The sequence below is a fragment of the Thalassophryne amazonica genome, chromosome 10 (assembly GCF_902500255.1).
Source record: "Thalassophryne amazonica chromosome 10, fThaAma1.1, whole genome shotgun sequence".
Lineage (NCBI taxonomy): Eukaryota > Metazoa > Chordata > Actinopteri > Batrachoidiformes > Batrachoididae > Thalassophryne > Thalassophryne amazonica.
Genome location: NC_047112.1, coordinates 85,016,877 through 85,034,642, shown reverse-complemented (window position 1 = coordinate 85,034,642; position 17,766 = coordinate 85,016,877). Strand labels below are relative to the sequence as shown.

Here is a 17,766-nt window from a genome sequence, read left to right as displayed (position 1 = left end):
TGAGATATGAATAATCTGCCAGACTTAAAAAAAAATGTACAAATGTCCATGTTATTTTATTAGTCTAAAAATAAATCTCCAAGGTTACAGGTGGTTTTAATTTGCATTTATAATAAACATTTGTATTTATTTACAGTGTCTGCCCCAACAACCCGACTCCGGATAAAGCGGAAAAAAATGGATGGATGGATGGATGGATGGATGGATGGATGGATGGATGGATGGATGGATGGATGGATGGATGGATGGATGTTTTTCTGGTTGAAATGAGATATGAAAAATCTACCAAACTTAAAAAAAAAAATGTACAAACTTCTTTGTCTAAAAATAAATCTCCAAGGTTACACATGGTTTTAATTTACAGATGAAGAAAGGTTTCTAAAGGACCTTTGTATTTATTTATTTATTTATTTATTTATTTATTTAGCTATTTTTAATTACAAGTGTTCTTTTTTTTTAACAGTAATCAGAAATTTTGAGGTAAAAAAAAATTGTGATTTTGCAAGTTCTCCCACTTAGAAATCATGGAGAGATCTGAAATTTTCATCTTAGGTGCATGCCCACTGTGAGAGACATAAGCTAAAAAAAAAAAAAAAAATGCAGAAATCACAATGTATGGTTTTATTTGTATGTTACTGCTGCAAATATGTATTTGAACACCTACCAACCAGCAAGAATTCTGGCTCTCACAGACCTGTTAATTTTTCTTTAAGAAGCCCTCTTATTCTGCACTTTTACCTATATTAATTGCACCTGTTTGAATTTGTTACCTGTATAAAAGACACCTGTTCACACACTCAATCAATCACACTCCAACCTGTCCACCATAGCCAAGACCAGCTTGGTAGAAGACAACAACTGTTATGATTATTTATTAGAAAGTGGAGGAAACACAAGATGACTGTCAATCTCCCTCGGTCTGGGATTCCATGCAAGATCTCACTTTGTGGGGTAAGGATGATTCTGAGAAAGCTCAGAACTACACAGGAGGACCTGGTCAATGACCTGAAGAGAGCTGGGACCACAGTCACAAAGATTACATTAGTAACACATGATGAACACATGGTTTAAAATCCTGCAGGGCAGCAAGGTCCCCCTGCTCAAGCCAGCACATGTCCAGGCCTGTTTGAAGTTCACCAGTGACCATCTGGATGATCCAGAGGAGGCATGGGAGAAGGTCATGTGGTCAGATGAGACCAGAACAGAGCTTTTTGGAATCAACTCCACTTACCATGTTTAGAGGATGAGAACAACCCCAAGAAAACCATCCCAACCGTGAAGCATGGGGGTGGAAACATTATACTCTGGGGGTGCTCTTCTGCAAAGGGGACGACTGCACCGTATTGAAGGGAGGATGGATGGGGTCATGTATTGCGAGATTTTGGCAAACAACCTCCTTTTCTCAGTAAGAGCATTGAAGATGGGTCATGGCTGTGTCTTCCAGCATGACAATGACCCCAAACACACAGCCAGGGCAACTAAGGAGGGGCTCCATAAGAAGCATTTCAAGGTCTTGGAGTGGCCTGGCCAGTCTCCAGACCTGAACTCAATAGAAAATCTTTGGAGGGAGCTGAAACTCCAAACCTGAAAGATCTAGAGAAGATCTGTGTGGAGGAGTGGACCAAAATCCCTGCTGCAGTGTGTGCAAACCTGGTGGAAAAACTACAGGAAACATTTGTAATCTGTAATTGCAAACAAAGGCTACTGTACCAAATATTAACATTGATTTTCACAGGTGTTCAAATACTTATTTGCAGTAGTAACATACAAATAAATTATTTAAAAATCATACATTGTGATTTCCAGATTTTTTTTTAGATTATGTCTCTCACAGTGGACATGCACCTAAGATGAAAATTTCAGACCCCTCCATGATTTCTAAGTGGCAGAACTTGCAAAACCGCAGGGTGTTCAAATACTTATTTTCCTCACTGTATAATTAAAATGTCATATTTTACAAAAGCACATTTAAATACTAACACACACATCATGTCACATTAACGTGTTCGTTTTTACATAGAACAAATGAGTCAAACAATCAGTGTCAGTGTTGGCACATTTACCCATAATCCCTTTGGCATGTCTGTTACAAAACGTCAGAATTAGTGCATTATTTAAAAGTAAAAGATATGTGTTATATTTTAACTTTGTACAAATGACAGAATTGACATTAATGGAGTTATTCTATCCATATTAATTTCATTAATAAATCAAAACCATAAGTCAGCACTGCTTTATTTTCCAAGACTTTTGCCTCACAGCAACACTGCTATTGAGTAGAGAGTTGAGCTTTGCTACTTCTCTCAACTGCTTCACTGCTATAAGCTATGTAGTAAACAGGAGCATCCAGCAGAGGGCAGGACGCACAAAGATAGAAGTGCCGATTCATTGTTTGGGTCTCTGGTCGTCTCTGATGCTAACAGAAGCGATTGTGGTGTTAAAACTTAAAATCAGCTTGGTAGTAATTGCAAGTTTACTGGAGACAATACTGAAAGTTATCGGTTAGCTGTAGCTTCCGATAAATTTGGGGTGGTTTATCGGTTTAGCTTTATAAAAGATAACATTTAGTTAGCTGATTATCTGTTATCAAAGCTAACTTTTGGTTAGCTGTGCCCACCACTGGCTCTGTGTAACACTTGCTTTGACAATGAAAACATGTTTACCATGTCAATAAAGCTCCGTTGAAACTAAAATTAAGAGAGAGAAAGAGAGAATGAGCGACACACACAGAAATCCTCTGCCATGTCCCCGAATAGCTGATTTCCAGCTATTTGGGGACAGCTCTATTTTTACTTTTTGCTCTGTGTAACACTTGCTTTGACAATGAAAACATATTTTTCCCATATAAATAAAGCTCTGCTGAAACTGAAATTGAGAGAGAGCGAGAGAATGGGTGATACACACAGCGGAGCACAACGATCTCTCCCGTCACCACCCCCCGAACACCTGATTTTCAGAGAGAGAACTTTCAGCATATGCTGCATACTGCCAGCATTGTAGGGTTTCTTGCTGGTTTCATTATTTTATTTTAATATGTTGTTATGTTTTGTCTTTCATGCTGTGCCACATGCGACCTGCACAAATCAATCGAGCGTGTTCCAAACCACATCCTGGCTAATCGAACGGCATTTGTACATGGCTTTACAACTTGAATTTGAATTGCCTTAATTGTCTGTCCCGTACAAATGCAGCTTGACTTTTCTTTGTTTTTCCAATTTGTGTGATTCATCCAGCATTCGTGCTCTAGTGTGCCGGGGCCCTTACAGCTGTAAATTGGTATCTTGATTTCTGCACCACAAGAAGACACTCGGATGTGATATTGTTACTTTTTAAATATTTTTAAAAGTCATGTGCATTATGCCATCAAACAATTGAGCAAGTACAGATAATAAATCGATAAGTCATACGCCTGATGTTAACCTGACAGCTTGGACATGTTGGACGAGTTTCAAAGAAAGGGTCTCATCTGTGTCCTAGACTTCATTTTATTTTAAAAGGATAGATTTAAAATGCCTAAAACCTATGCAGTGGAACCAGTTTCACTTAATAATTTCACTTAAAATGTAAATATGATGACCAAACTAGCATCATTCAAAAAAGTTCCCACACGTATTATCTCCGGTTTTTACAAAAACACTCACAAATACAGATACTGCTTAAGCGAAGTCACTAATTAACAATGCATCAAAAAATTGAAAAAAAAAATCAAGAAAAAGGTCAGTATTTTTGTTAGTTATTTCAGAAAGTAAAGGTTTTATGTATTCTAGACTCATAACATATCAACTAAAAATTTCAATCATTTTTTAATTTTAATTTTGATCATTATGGCCTACAGCTCCAAATAAAATAAAATAAAAGTATCTCAGAACATTGGAACATTTAATTTGAAGTTTGAGTAATTCACTATTTATGGAGTATAAAAGCGTGAATCTAGTTCAGTACACACAACCACAATCATGTGGAAGAGAGGTGACTTGACAGTTGTCCAGAAGACACTCACTGAACCCCTCCAGAAAGGACAGTGAACTACAGAACGTTATTGCTGAAAGGGCTGGCTAATTCACAGGGGGCTGCGACTTAACAAACATCACTTTGAGCAGATGGAATCAGTTAATCAGTGAAATCACCTGGTGGAGTGGGTGGTTGCAAAGAAAACCTGCATCCTGTTGGTTCTTTCTGGAATGAGTTGAAGACCTCTGGTGTACACAGTAAATGTAGCCTGTCAGTTCGTATCAGCCAAGAATGAAGTGTCAGCAGAACAGTGCCATGGTCTCTCTCTATAATCTCATGCTGCATGCTGATCATAGTGATAGTGGTTGTTGTTGTTTCCACCACTCAAAACTTCATTCTTATCTGCTTTATTTATTTTTATTTATTTATTTGTTTGTTTAATCTTGTGCATTAACTGGGTCTGTTCCATTTATAGCTGCTAATGCTATGACAAACAGGATTCTCAGTAATGTATGTAGTCCAGATGAACACACATCAGTTTAATTTGGTAGTTGTTTTGAGATTTGTAGATGTTTTAGCAAAAGTAGTTTTTCATGCAGCCTCAGTTCTACGTGGATAATTATTGTGCTTCTATAATGTTTCTATAGCTTTGAATCCTGCTCATGTTACCTGTCTTTGTCCTTAGACAAGACGCCTTAATCTACGTCGTCTCAGTCCACCCAGCTGTAAATGGGAACTGGCCTTGGCTGGTAAAGTAACCTGGGTCAGACTTGCGTCTTGTCCTGGGAAGTCGTAGACTCTTGTCGGCTTCACTCTACGGAATCCAGAGATGAGCACCAGGCCTATGGGCCTCAGGGCCTATACAGTATATGACTTAACTATAAAGTTACTAAACTGCATTTAGTGTTTACTCAGGCGTCTTTGTTTTTTTTGTTTGCTTGAACATCTGAATCTATTCAGCGTGAGATTTTTTGGAAATACCAAGAAGACAAATTCTGTCAGATTTCAATAAGAAATTAAGTTTGTGTGAGCATTGTGAGCCACTAGCAGATGGCATCAGACACAGTGCAATAAAAGTTTTTATTCCTGTCTGTCTCATATCATTCACAGTTAAACATTCTCGAACCTGCAAGTCAGACAGCGGTGACGGTCAATCGAGAGGAGCACAGAGTGATTTAACTAAAGATCGGACAGGACATCCAAAGGCCAGTCTCTCTGAGAAACAACTGCCCCTCAGCCAATCGGAAATCAGGTATCAGAACACCGTGCCTGCCAACCCCATCTCACAGGAGGTCTGTGCAGTCCAGGATGAGCCACTCTCTTTTGACCGCACGCGGCTGGCGGTGGCTGCTGCTGCATTCAGAGGTCCATCAGTACACGGCTCGTCTCAAACACAGAGTCTGGCCGAGGTGCTGCAGCGTGGACTGCCAAACCTCATAAACTCTCCATCACAGCAAAGCAGAGGCAACGTAGAGCACAAAGAGAAGAGTGATGGAGCGAGAATGGGGTTTGATGTTGGACAGAAGAGTCCAGCTCATGAACAAAAGCCAGACTGTGAAGCAGGAAAGAGGATGCCAGGAAAATTACCTGACAGTGTGACGGAGGAGGACAGCACGTCTCATGTCCTGGGACTGGACTCTTACATCTCGTCTGATGAAGAGCTCAGCACATGAACATTTGAAATTACAAAGCTTTTTAGGTAGCAAGTCCACAATCTTTGACACTTGTGTGAAAACATACATCTGTTCATTCATGGGCTTTCTTCAGAAATGAGAAACATGTTAAGATATGTGCCAGATGTTTGAAGAATTTTTATTTTTTAAACAAATCAATCAAAATGGCTTCATTTGACTATGTTGCCTTTATTCAGTTATATAAGAGAAAATGAAGTTTAACTGTTTTAAGCCCACTTAATACTACTAATGACAAATTAAAAGAAACTTTGTATTTGCAGAAAGATGCATTCCAACCTGAGGAATTTGTCGGGTATTACTCATCTATGTAATCTTTCATCATGACCACAGCCACCTCCATTATGTGCAAGAAAATGAAGGCCGTGTGAGAAATGGCAATGCGGAAGTTAGTTGCTGATTCAGTGATTCATTTTAGTCTCGTCTGTTAGACGAACTGGAGCACTGACAAAAAGACTGGTTAGACCCCAAGCCCCACCTTCCCACCTAAGCCACTGAACCCACTCAGTGCTGCTACTGCTGCTGCGAGGAGCGCTTTCAGCATGACACTTCTGGGAAACAGACACATCACCTTGTCGGCTGCAGAAACCATGTGCAGTCTATGGTTAAAGTTTGACGTCGTTACCCTTTAGGTGGAACTCTGCATGCAGAAATCAAGTGGGTTTCCTTTTCTTTCTCCAGGGGCCTCTTGAAATGAAACTCAGACTTTACATGGTGGACACAGCTGAACATCACATGCAAACCTACTTGAGAAGAAACAATGAGCTTTGGTTGTATTATGTCAGATAATTCATTTATGAGTTTAAAATTCCACCAAGGTAATAATGGCTGCACCACCCAGCAAAGAAGAGAAGTCAGGACCCCCCCCCCCCCCCACGCCCCCATCTGATCTTTATGATGTCTTAAAGTTCAGCAGAATTGAAAACTTTCTACATTTGGGCTTTCCAATATTTTTTATCACATAAAATAAAACAAATAAAACTTTATATTTGATAGCTCCCAACCTGTAAACATTTTTCACCAGATATTGGGGGGTGATGTGGTGATGAGGATCTTCACTTCAAACCCCCATCTGGCCAGAAAATCACGAAGGGCCCTTGGGCAAGCTCCTTAATCACCAAGTTGCTCTCAGTGTATCAATCAATTTATTTATATAGCGCCAAATCACAACAAACAGTTGCCCCAAGGCACTTTATATTGTAAGGCAAGGCCATACAATAATTACGTAAAAACCCCAACGGTCAAAACGACCCCCTGTGAGCAAGCACTTGGCGACAGTGGGAAGGAAAAACTCCCTTTTAACAGGAAGAAACCTCCAGCAGAACCAGGCTCAGGGAGGGGCAGTCTTCTGCTGGGACTGGTTGGGGCTGAGGGAGAGAACCAGGAAAAAGACATGCTGTGGAAGAGAGCAGAGATCAATCACTAATGATTAAATGCAGAGTGGTGCATACAGAGCAAAAAGAGAAACACTCAGTGCAGTGTATAGACAGTACCTTGCATTGGCAGCACCCTGACATCAGTGTGTTAAGTGAATGTGAGGCAACAGTGTAAAGCGGTTTGATCTTCTGATATAGATGGAAAAGTGCTACATAAATGCAGTCCTTACCATCAAAGTTTGGTGGTACAATTTGTCAATCAAAGCATGCAAAACAAAAACGCTCAAATAAATTGTTGACCAGTTGTGCCGCTTACAAGTCTGTGCCTGCTGAAATGCAAAAGTCTAAGACTTTGACTGACCACATTGTCATATTCTGTACCCACAGCTAGTGTGACAGGAGCCTGTGTCCAGGTGAAGACATGCGAGCTGCGTGGAGAACGCTAACAGTGGCTGCAATAGTAGTCAGTGGGCGTCACTCCCCCAACAGCCAAAGGATGCTCTGGCCGGGGGGGGCGTGTTGCTCAAGTGGTTAAGCGTTGGCCTTGAGACCAGAGGATCCCCGGTTCAAATCCCAGCCTGACCTGAAATCATTAAGGGCCTTTGGTGAAGGTGTTGGGAAGGTGTCGTAACACGGACCCACAACAGGGGGCGCTAATGAACGGACAATGGATAAGGGAAGGAGTAACAATTTAATGTTGCACAAGAACACAACGTAAACTAAACAAAGGTACTGCCAATCACACACAAGAGGATTGCGGGCAGGCTCGAAGATAGGAGACCTCAGATGAACGAAGAGCCGGGACCCACACCGCTTCTACCACCAACGGCCTGAAGAACACCGAAGCCGCCAAGCCCCGAGTCCCCAGGTGGTCTCTGTCCTCCGTTGTCGGCCCTGGTACTGCTGGCAGAAAAAACAGAAGGTAGTGAGTGTGAATCCTCACACCCAGCAACCTTGATTACTGATTCTTGTGGAGGGAGAGCCTCCACCTCCAATCATACACACGTGCAGCTCCGAAAATCCAGTCAAGGAATACCACCAGGAAAAAACAGCTGCAAAACAGATCAGATTATTATTCGACGTATAAGTCAGCAGAGAGATTACCTTGTATCGTAAGAGATTTCTCGGCGAGGAGGTGGAGTCGCCGCCCGGCTTTTATGGTGATGGTGATGATGAGATGATGAGTGACAGCTGGTGTTGAGGATGATTGACGGCTGTCACTCCCAGTGGTTCTGGCGCCCTCTTGTGCTTGAAGCCCGCACTCCAAGCAGGGCGCCATCCGGTGGTGGTGAGCCAGCAGTACCTCCTCTTCGGCGGCCCACACAACAGAAGGTTCTTAATCCCCTAGTTGCTCTCGGCGTGCAGTGGGCGCCTTGCATGGCAGCAGCCTGACATCGGGGTGAATGTGAGGCATTGATGTGTAAAGCGCTTTGAGCATCTGATGCACATGTAAATGCGCTATATAAATGCAGTCCATTTACCACTCAGGCCAGAGTCCAGGTTTTAGCCAACTGTTCAGAGCGCCCACCTCCCATACCAAGATCCTGAGTTGGCGTCCAGAGGGGAGTGAGTGGGAGGAGTTAATGCAGAGCAAGCCACTACACTAGCTGTTGTGGTTGGAATGTGTTTATCCTTTCTGCGCATTTTATTACAAATATCTGCAATAATATGTCTTGCGGCAGCACGGTGACGTAGTGGTTAGCACTATATTGCCTCACAGCAAGAAGGTCATGGGATCCATTGCCACCTGTGGGCTTTCTGTGTGGAGTTTGCATGTTCTCCCCGTGTTTGTGTGGGTTCACTCCAGGTGCTCTGGCTTCCTCCCACATCCAAAGAGAAGCAGGTTAGGTGAACTGGGAACTTTAGATTGTTTGTAGGTGTGAACGTGTTTGTCTACATGTGGCCCTGCGACAAACTGGCGTCCTGTCCAGGGTGTACCCCACTTCACCCCCCTATGACTGCTGGGCTGGTCTCCAGCTCCCTGTGCCCCGTGACCCTTAATTGGAGTAAGCGGTTGAAGATGAGTGAGCGAGTGAATATGTCTTGCTGTGTGGCTAAATGTACTAATGGCCCATCTAAGAAGTCTGTGCTCCAGTATTTCCATCAAATGAGATTTCCGTATTGTTTACGTTGTATGTTAGTAGCATTAGCAGGTATCGGAAGCTTTGTTAGAGTCAGTGTACTCTATGATCACTGAGGTTAATTACTACGCCCAAGCCAGCTGTAATGAAAACCACCACAGTCTGCAAAAGTACAGAGTTTATTAGGTACACCCACTCAACTGCTTGTTTACACAAATCGTTAATCAGCCGCTCACATGGCAACAACTCAGTGCATTTAGGCATCTAGACGTGGTGAAGATGACTTGCTGAAGTTCAAACCAAGTATTAGAATTGGGAAGAAAGGAGATTTAAGTAACTTTGAACGTGGCATGGTCGTTGGTACCAGACAGGCTGGTCTTATTTCATAAACTGTTGATCTACTGGGATTTTCATACATAACCATCTCTAGGGTTTACAGAGAATGATCCGAAAAAGAGAAGCGATCCAGCGAGTGGCAGTTGTGTGGACAAAAATGCCTAGTTGATGTCAGAGGAGAATGGGTTGATTAGGTGACTGCATGATGCCATCATGTCAACATGAACCAACACCTCTGAGGAATATTTTTAACACCTTGTTGAATCTATGCCATGAAGAATTAAGGCAGTTCTGATGGCAAAAGTGGGTCCAACATGGTACTAGCAAAGTGCACCTAATAAAGTGGCTGGTGAGTGCATGTACTAATAAAACACGCCCAAGGTTAGTCTGTTCCCTTTCGCTTGTTTGGTAATTGAGATGGGGCTGAGAAAAGCCAAGTCTGAAAGTTGAGGCTCAGTTTCAGAATGAAAGTGCAAATAACACCTGAACTCTTAGTGTCACCTAAATAAATGTTGTAATACAAGTTGAAATTCCTGTAAGTGGTATGGAGTATTAACATGGTGAAACAGATTTTGTTGCGATTTGTTTGATTTATGGATCTTTTACTTCAGTTTACATTTTACCGTACTTGATATGAAGTTACTGAATTGTCTTACTTTATTTTCAGGTGCACTCTCAAATTATTTTTCCCACATGGCCAAGTTTATAGCCAGAATTTCATTCAGTAAACCTTTTATGCCAGGGTTTAGCCAGAGTGACTTAATGGTTCAGTTAAGTTCAAAGTACACAGTTCCACAGATTTCTGACTACAGATAAATTGGCTATTTAAAATATGCATATGTTGTAAAGATTTAGTCTTACCATAGAATATATATATATATATACGAGGTCTGTTAGAAAAGTAACATACCTTTTTATTTTTGCAAAAACTATATGGATTTGAATCATGTGTGATTGCATCAGCCAAGCTTGAACCTTTGTGCGCATGCGTGAGTTTTTTCACGCCTGTTGGTTGCGTCATTCGTCTGTGAGCACTTTGTTGATCCGGGACGTCGTCTGACTACCAGAGAAATGGCAAGACAGCTGGACATAGCATTTTTTCGGCACATTCCACATTGTTCAGAAGAACAGCGTAGTTTGATTAAAAAGTTGATTGGAGAGGGGAAAACTTATACGTAGGAGGCTGTTCATCTACAATGATCTCCAATGCTTTAAAATGGACAAAAAAACAAACAAAAAAAAAACAGACGTGGAAGAAAATGGAAAACAACCATCAAAATGGATAGAAGAATAACCAGAATGGAAAAGTCTCACCCATTGATCAGCTCCAGGATGATCAAAGACAGTCTGGAGTTACCTGTAAGTGCTGTGACAGTTAGAAGACGCCTGTGTGAAGCTAATTTATTTGCAAGAATCCTCCACAAAGTCCCTCTGTTAAATAAAAGACGTGCAGAAGAGGTTACAATTTGCCAAAGAACACATCAACTGGCCTAAAGAGAAATGGAGGAATATTTTCTGGACTGATGAGAGTAAAATTGTTCTTTTTGGGTCCAAGGGCCGCAGACAGTTTGTGAGACGACCCCCAAACTCTGAATTCAAGCCACAGTTCACAGTGAAGACAGTGATGCATGGTGGTGCAAGCATCATGATATGGGCATGTTTCTCCTACTATGGTGTTGGGCCTATATATCGCATATCAGGTATCATGGATCAGTTTGGATATGTCAAAATACTTGAAGAGGTCACGTTGCCTTATGCTGAAGAGGACATGCCCTTGGAATGGGTGTTTCAACAAGACAATGACCCCAAGCACACTAGTAAAAGAGCAAAATCTTGGTTCCAAACCAACAAAATTAATGCCTCGCAGATATGAAGAAATCATGAAAAACTGTGGTTATACAACTAAATACTAGTTTAGTGACAGGATTGCTAAAAAAGCAGTTTGAACATAATAGTTTTGAGTTTGTAGCATCAACAGCAGATGCTACTATTATTGTGAACACCCCCTTTTCTACTTTTTTTTTTTTTTTTTTTTTTACTAATAGCCCAATTTCATAGCCTTAAGAGTGTGCATATCATGAATGCTTGGTCTTGTTGGATTTGTGAGAATCTACTGAATCTACTGGTACCTTGTTTCCCATGTAACAATAAGAAATATACTCAAAACCTGGATTAATCTTTTAGTCACATGGCACTACTATTATTCTGAACACTACTGTATGTAATGAGCCTGGTATATCAAAAAATTTTCACTTTCTGAAATAACGCAAAAATATTTAGCTTTTTCAATGATATTCTAATTGTTTTAGGTACGTGTGTGTGTGTGTGTGTATATATATATATATATATATATATATATATATATACTCATCGTTTGCATCTAAAGTTGATGAAACAAGTACATTTCATTCACACTCAGTTATTTACAGTACATTTTGCAAATGGTAATATCCACTTATTAATGTAGGTGTGTGTGGTTGAACAGAAGTAGTTAATGATACTCAGAATCACCAGAGGGGCAATACATACCCTGTGTTTCCACATAAAATTGTGCTGTGTAATACACTGTATACTTTGTAACACAATTTGATAATGTGATTTACTGATTGATGTGGACTTGAGATTGTCTCTCTCGCCACCTCAACCTTAACAAGTCAGGACAAAACAACTGCAGCTGGATCAAGAACTTGAAGACCATTAAAATTCAAGAAATCAAAGAGAAACCTCTGTGACACTGATAAGGAATATAAAAGAAATGATTAAACACATATTTTGAAACAGATCTCATTAACACTAAAACTGAATGACCTGTTCCACAAAATTCAGAAAATCTGCAGCCAGGGGTGCCGAAAATGGGAGAATGAGAAGGATTCTAGGGGTCTGTGATTGACAGGGGCCCAGAGAGGCCCCTAATACAACTATAATACTGACAAAGTAATATAGGGGTGGCCCAGTAAGATTTCTTTCATGGGTCCCAAAATCCCTGACAACCAAAGGATACTTGGTTCAAATCCCCATCAGACTGGAGAAATACTGAGGGCCCTGTGGCAAGGTCCATAATCCCTAAATGTCCCTAATGTCAATTTGCAAATGGATAAATGTGAGGCATCATTGTAAAGTGTGATATACAAACCATCCATTTATGGTAGAACTGACAATAAAGTCAGCTTCACTGATTAGTATTTTTTGGAATAAGGGCATAACGAATGTCATACTTAATATACAACCCCTGGCAAAAAATATGGAATCACCGGCCTCGGAGGATGTTCATTCAGTTGTTTAATTTTGTAGAAAAAAAGCAGATCACAGACATGACACAAAACTAAAGTCATTTCAAATGGCAACTTTCTGGCTTTAAGAAACACTAAGAATCAAGAAAAAAGATTGTGGCAGTCAGTAACGGTTACTTTTTTAGACCAAGCAGAGGAAAAAAATATGGAATCACTCAATTCTGAGGAAAAAATTATGGAATCACCCTGTAAATTTTCATCCCCAAAACTAACACCTGCATCATATCAGATCTGCTCATTAGTCTGCATCTAAAAAGGAGTGAACACACCTTGGAGAGCTGTTGCACCAAGTGGACTGACATGAATCATGGCTCCAACACGAGAGATGTCAATTGAAACAAAGGAGAGGATTATCAAACTCTTAAAAGAGAGTAAATCATCACGCAATGTTGCAAAAGATGTTGGTTGTTCACAGTCAGCTGTGTCTAAACTCTGGACCAAATACAAACAACATGGGAAGGTTGTTAAAGGCAAACATACTGGTAGACCAAGGAAGACATCAAAGCGTCAAGACAGAAAACTTAAAGCAATATGTCTCAAAAATCGAAAAATGTACAACAAAACAAATGAGGAACGAATGGGAGGAAACTGGAGTCAACGTCTGTGACCGAACTGTAAGAAACCACCTAAAGGAAATGGGATTTACATACAGAAAAGCTAAACGAAAGGCATCATTAACACCTAAACAGAAAAAAACAAGGTTACAATGGGCTAAGGAAAAGCAATTGTGGACTGTGGATGACTGGATGAAAGTCATATTCAGTGATGATGTTATGTGTCGACGCGGGTTGAGGAGCGGACCTGCATCTGACAGAACCTAGCGGTTAAAATAACCAGAAGGCGGTTCCCAACAGAAAACAATTTATTTTTCACCTGTGCTTACAAATGTAAAACATAAAAAGCGTCCCTCTGGTGGAGTGATAAGTGGCACGTTCTCCAGCGCCCGCAAGGATTAAAGTCCGGCGCTCCTGGACTCACTACCACCGCCAAACATCCCCCAGGTGGACACGACGAACCGATTCTCTGTGGAGCAAAGAGAAGGTGAGGTGAGTCAGCAGATACAACTCTATCTTTCGCATAACACACGCTATCAGCAACACACTCAGGTCAATGTTTCTTTTTAACTTTATGCAAATGAGCAACCTCTCACAACAAGTGGAGGATCACTTATCCTGCACGCCACCGCAGTGAGAAGCAAGCTGCACAATTCTCTTCACAGTCTCAGTTTACTGTGTAACAAAACACCAAGATACTATCAACAATTACTTAATCACTTAATTACCTTTAGCGTGTGCTGACAGCATGTGTCCTCACCCTTCCCTGCTTCACGGGCTCGATATGTCAAACCCAGGCGCGGTCCTCAGCGTCTCACAAACAAACATCACAAGGTCGAGTTCCCGGCAGTTCTGCTCAAATCACACATGACTTATATGCAGAACGCCATCCAATTATCTGCTCCAGCTGCAAGTCTTCAAGGCCGCACGTGAGCCCCTGCCACAGGTGTTCCACATGACGCTAATAAGGGTGAGGACTCTTCAGCCAGCACTTTCTCCACAGACAAATCAGCCCTCATGCCACCTGGAGAGCAAAGAAAAGAAAAGAACACCAACACAGCCAGCCACGCCCCCCCAACACACAACAGATGAATCTCGAATCTGCATTGGGCAAGGTGATGATGCTGGAACTTTTGTTTGGTGCCTTTCCAATGAGATTTATAAAGATGACTGCCTGAAGAGAACATGTAAATTTCCACAGTCATTGATGATATGGGGCTGCATGTCAGGTAAAGGCACTGGGGAGATGGCTGTCATTACATCATCAATAAATGCACAAGTTTATGTTGATATTTTGGACAATTGAAAGGATGTTTGGGGATGATGAAATCATTTTTCAAGATGATAATGCATCTTGCCATAGAGCAAAAACTGTGAAAACATTCCTTGCAAAAAGACACATAGGGTTAATGTCATGGCATAGGGTCAATGTCAATGAGCAGATCTGATTTGATGCAGGTGTTAATTTGGGGGATGAAAATTTACAGGGTGATTCCATAATTTTTTCCTCAGAATTGAGTGATTCCATATTTTTTTCCTCTGCTTGGTCTAAAAAAGTAACCGTTACTGACTGCCACAATCTTTTTTTCCTGATTTCTTATAGTGTTTCTTAAAGCCAGAAAGTTGCCATTTGAAATGACTTTAGTTTTGTGTCATGTCTGTGATCTGCTTTTTTTCTACAAAATTAAACAACTGAATGAACGTCCTCTGAGACCGGTGATTCCATAATTTTTGCCAGGGGTTGTAATAATAATAACCAGATTGCATTATTCAAGGTTTTACGGATGTTTTTTTTGTTTGTTTGTTTTTTTCTGTCAGCATGCTGACATATTTATTCCCTTCAGCTCACACCTGTCAGAAAATGATCATCAACAAAACCACTGAATGCGTACAAAGACTACAAATTACACGCTATGGTATAGAAGTTATTTATTGATTCACCAAGAAGTAATATTACTCAGCTGGTGTCTTATGGAAACTGCCTTCACCACAAAAGAGCATTATGATTGCACATAGGAGTGTCCTACTGAGTGAACCCCAAGGTAGTGAAGAAGACCTCTAACGATTCAGTGAGTGAGCGGGAGAGTGGCGGGCGCTCTGCTTTCCTGTAAGCGCTACTTTTGAGGTAATTGTTTTGGTTCATTCTCACTTCTCTCAAGTTGCAGACTTTCTTGCACCGCCCCCTCTCAGTCTCTCATTTCGGCGCTTGCCATACGCAGCCAGCTACAAAGCAAACCCAGAGACATATATCCTTTTCATGTGGCAGCGCTATCTTCCCACCAAGAATAATGTGAAGCTACTGAAACTGCTGTATCACTGTTTACTAACACACTGCATCGTAAAAAATGTGATGGCAAAATAATACGCAGAATTAATATAGTTACTGTGACTCTATCATTGAGAAGATTACACTAAAACAAAGGCCAGATGCACTGGAATAAACCCCCAGATATCATCTACCTGAATGGCTGAGAAGATCTATCAAGAGCTATGGTTGATACAAAAAGTTTACATATTCTTGGAATTTTACACGTTTTAATTTAAGGAATTCATGTTTTGTTATATTAAAATTTCTAAAATTATCCATTTTAATCTCACACCAAAAAACAATCTTTGCAACATGATATAAATAAAATAAACATCAATGTCAAAACAATGTAAGGCATGTGTATGGGTATCATTTGGCATAAAACAAGTTCATTGTCACTCTTACAGCCAGTTTTCTTTAAGTAAGCCAGGAGATGGAGACACGAACATTTCCAAGTCAAAAACTATGTCATGGACCTTACTTACATTATCCATTAAGAAATTCAAACACCATTTGTCTGGACTAGGCAGTTCTAAAACTTTGTTTTTAGGGACATTGGAAATTTAATTAACCCATTCTTGTACATCAGTAAACAAGAGCAATCGGAAATTTCTGACATCCACCAATCTGGATCCGTATCACCTCCTAAACCACCTAATATCTATATGTGGTGTAAATTTGGTGAGAATCTGTGAAGTAGTTTTTTTTTTTATATGTAATCCTTCAAAGCCTATATAAAGTGAAATCTTGATCCAGATCCAGATCACCTCCAAAATTCAGTGGAGTATTTCATGGCCTAATATCTATCTGTGGTGAAAATTGTGTCAAAACTCATGCAGTAGTTTTGATGTAATCCTGCTAACAGGCAGACAAATAAATAAACGCTGATGATTTTGGGAGTGGGGCTCAAGCAATGTCCAAGCATGAACCAGTTCAAACAGCGGTACAAAAATATGTTTTTTTCTAGGTATAGGGAGGAGGAAGGGTAATGAGGGTTAGGGTGTTTTTGTTTTTTGCTTCGACTTGTAAATATATAGTATTTTGTATGTAAGTAGGTATGTGTAGGTGTATATTTATGTTTGTGTATATATATGTATATGTGTGTATATGTGTATGTATGTGTATGTATATGTGTATGTATGTTGATGTGTGTATGTGTATATATATATATATATATATATATATATATATATTGATATCGGTTTAGGTGTGTAGGAATCTATGTGTATATGTGGCAAAGGGTATTACTGGTTGTGGGGAAGAAGGGGTAGGGATAAATAAGCTGATGCTTCACCCTACCCCTTTTCGGACATGTTGGGTACACAGTAGGAACTTTTTTGTTGTTGTCTTTACTGATCTATCTTGTAATTGTTGTTGTATCAAATGTTCGAAATAAACAGTTTTCATTCATTCATTTTCATTTTCATTCATTCATTCATTCATTCATTTTCTTATGCCCTTGGCGGACGTGATTAGAAGCTATCTTAAGAGAGTCATTGTTTCTCCTGCTGTTTCCCTGTGCGTCAATGAATTTCGTCACTTTGCCATTTAGAGCAGTGGGCAAAAATTCCATCAACACCACTTCTAAAAACTGAGTGACCATGCAAAAAGGAGATGAGCAAGGGAAGCAACTAAGATGTCTATGACAACTTTGAAGGAGTTGCCAGAATGTACCTTGGAGACATGAGCCTACATTTCATGTGATTTCTTGTAAAAAAAAAAAAAAAAAAAAAAAAAAAAAAGGCCCTTCAGTCACTGCTCCAATCACAGCTTCAGGAGCCTATAACTCCTTCAGAGTTGCCATGAATGCTTTGGTGCCTCCCCTCTCTTGTCACCTTCTTGCACAGTTACTGAGTTTTTCAGACATGCAGTTTAGCGTAAGTTCTATGAGAAGGCACAGATTTCAAGTATCCATTCAGAATCAGTTAATTAACAGTCGTTGTAATCACAAGAGAAACAGGTGTCCACCATTTGTCATCAACTGTCAAAAAATAGGACATTTGCATATTCATTCAAATGTCAGCATTCTCACTCACTTCTTGGTGTTTACAGCTTGCTAACCAGACATTCCCTCCTCCACCCTACACCACCAGTTTTTTTTTTGTTTTTTTTCTGTCCGTTGCGAGCTGTAGGCTTGATATCATTATACCTCTAATCTCCAGAGACGGTTTAAACATTC

At 40.4% G+C, this 17,766-nt stretch overlaps 1 protein-coding gene across 1 annotated transcript in view; it reads left to right on the top strand.

Annotated features, from left to right (window-relative positions):
• si:dkey-86e18.1 (uncharacterized protein LOC557342 homolog) overlaps positions 1–5,821 on the top strand; it is a 37,380-nt gene extending 31,559 nt beyond the window's left edge. The window contains exon 5 of the mRNA XM_034180403.1: positions 5,062–5,821. Within this exon, the coding sequence (XP_034036294.1) occupies positions 5,062–5,624 (563 nt within the window). The 3' untranslated portion in view covers positions 5,625–5,821. The remainder of the gene's footprint in view (positions 1–5,061) is intronic.
• Positions 5,822–17,766: the final 11,945 nt, after the last annotated feature.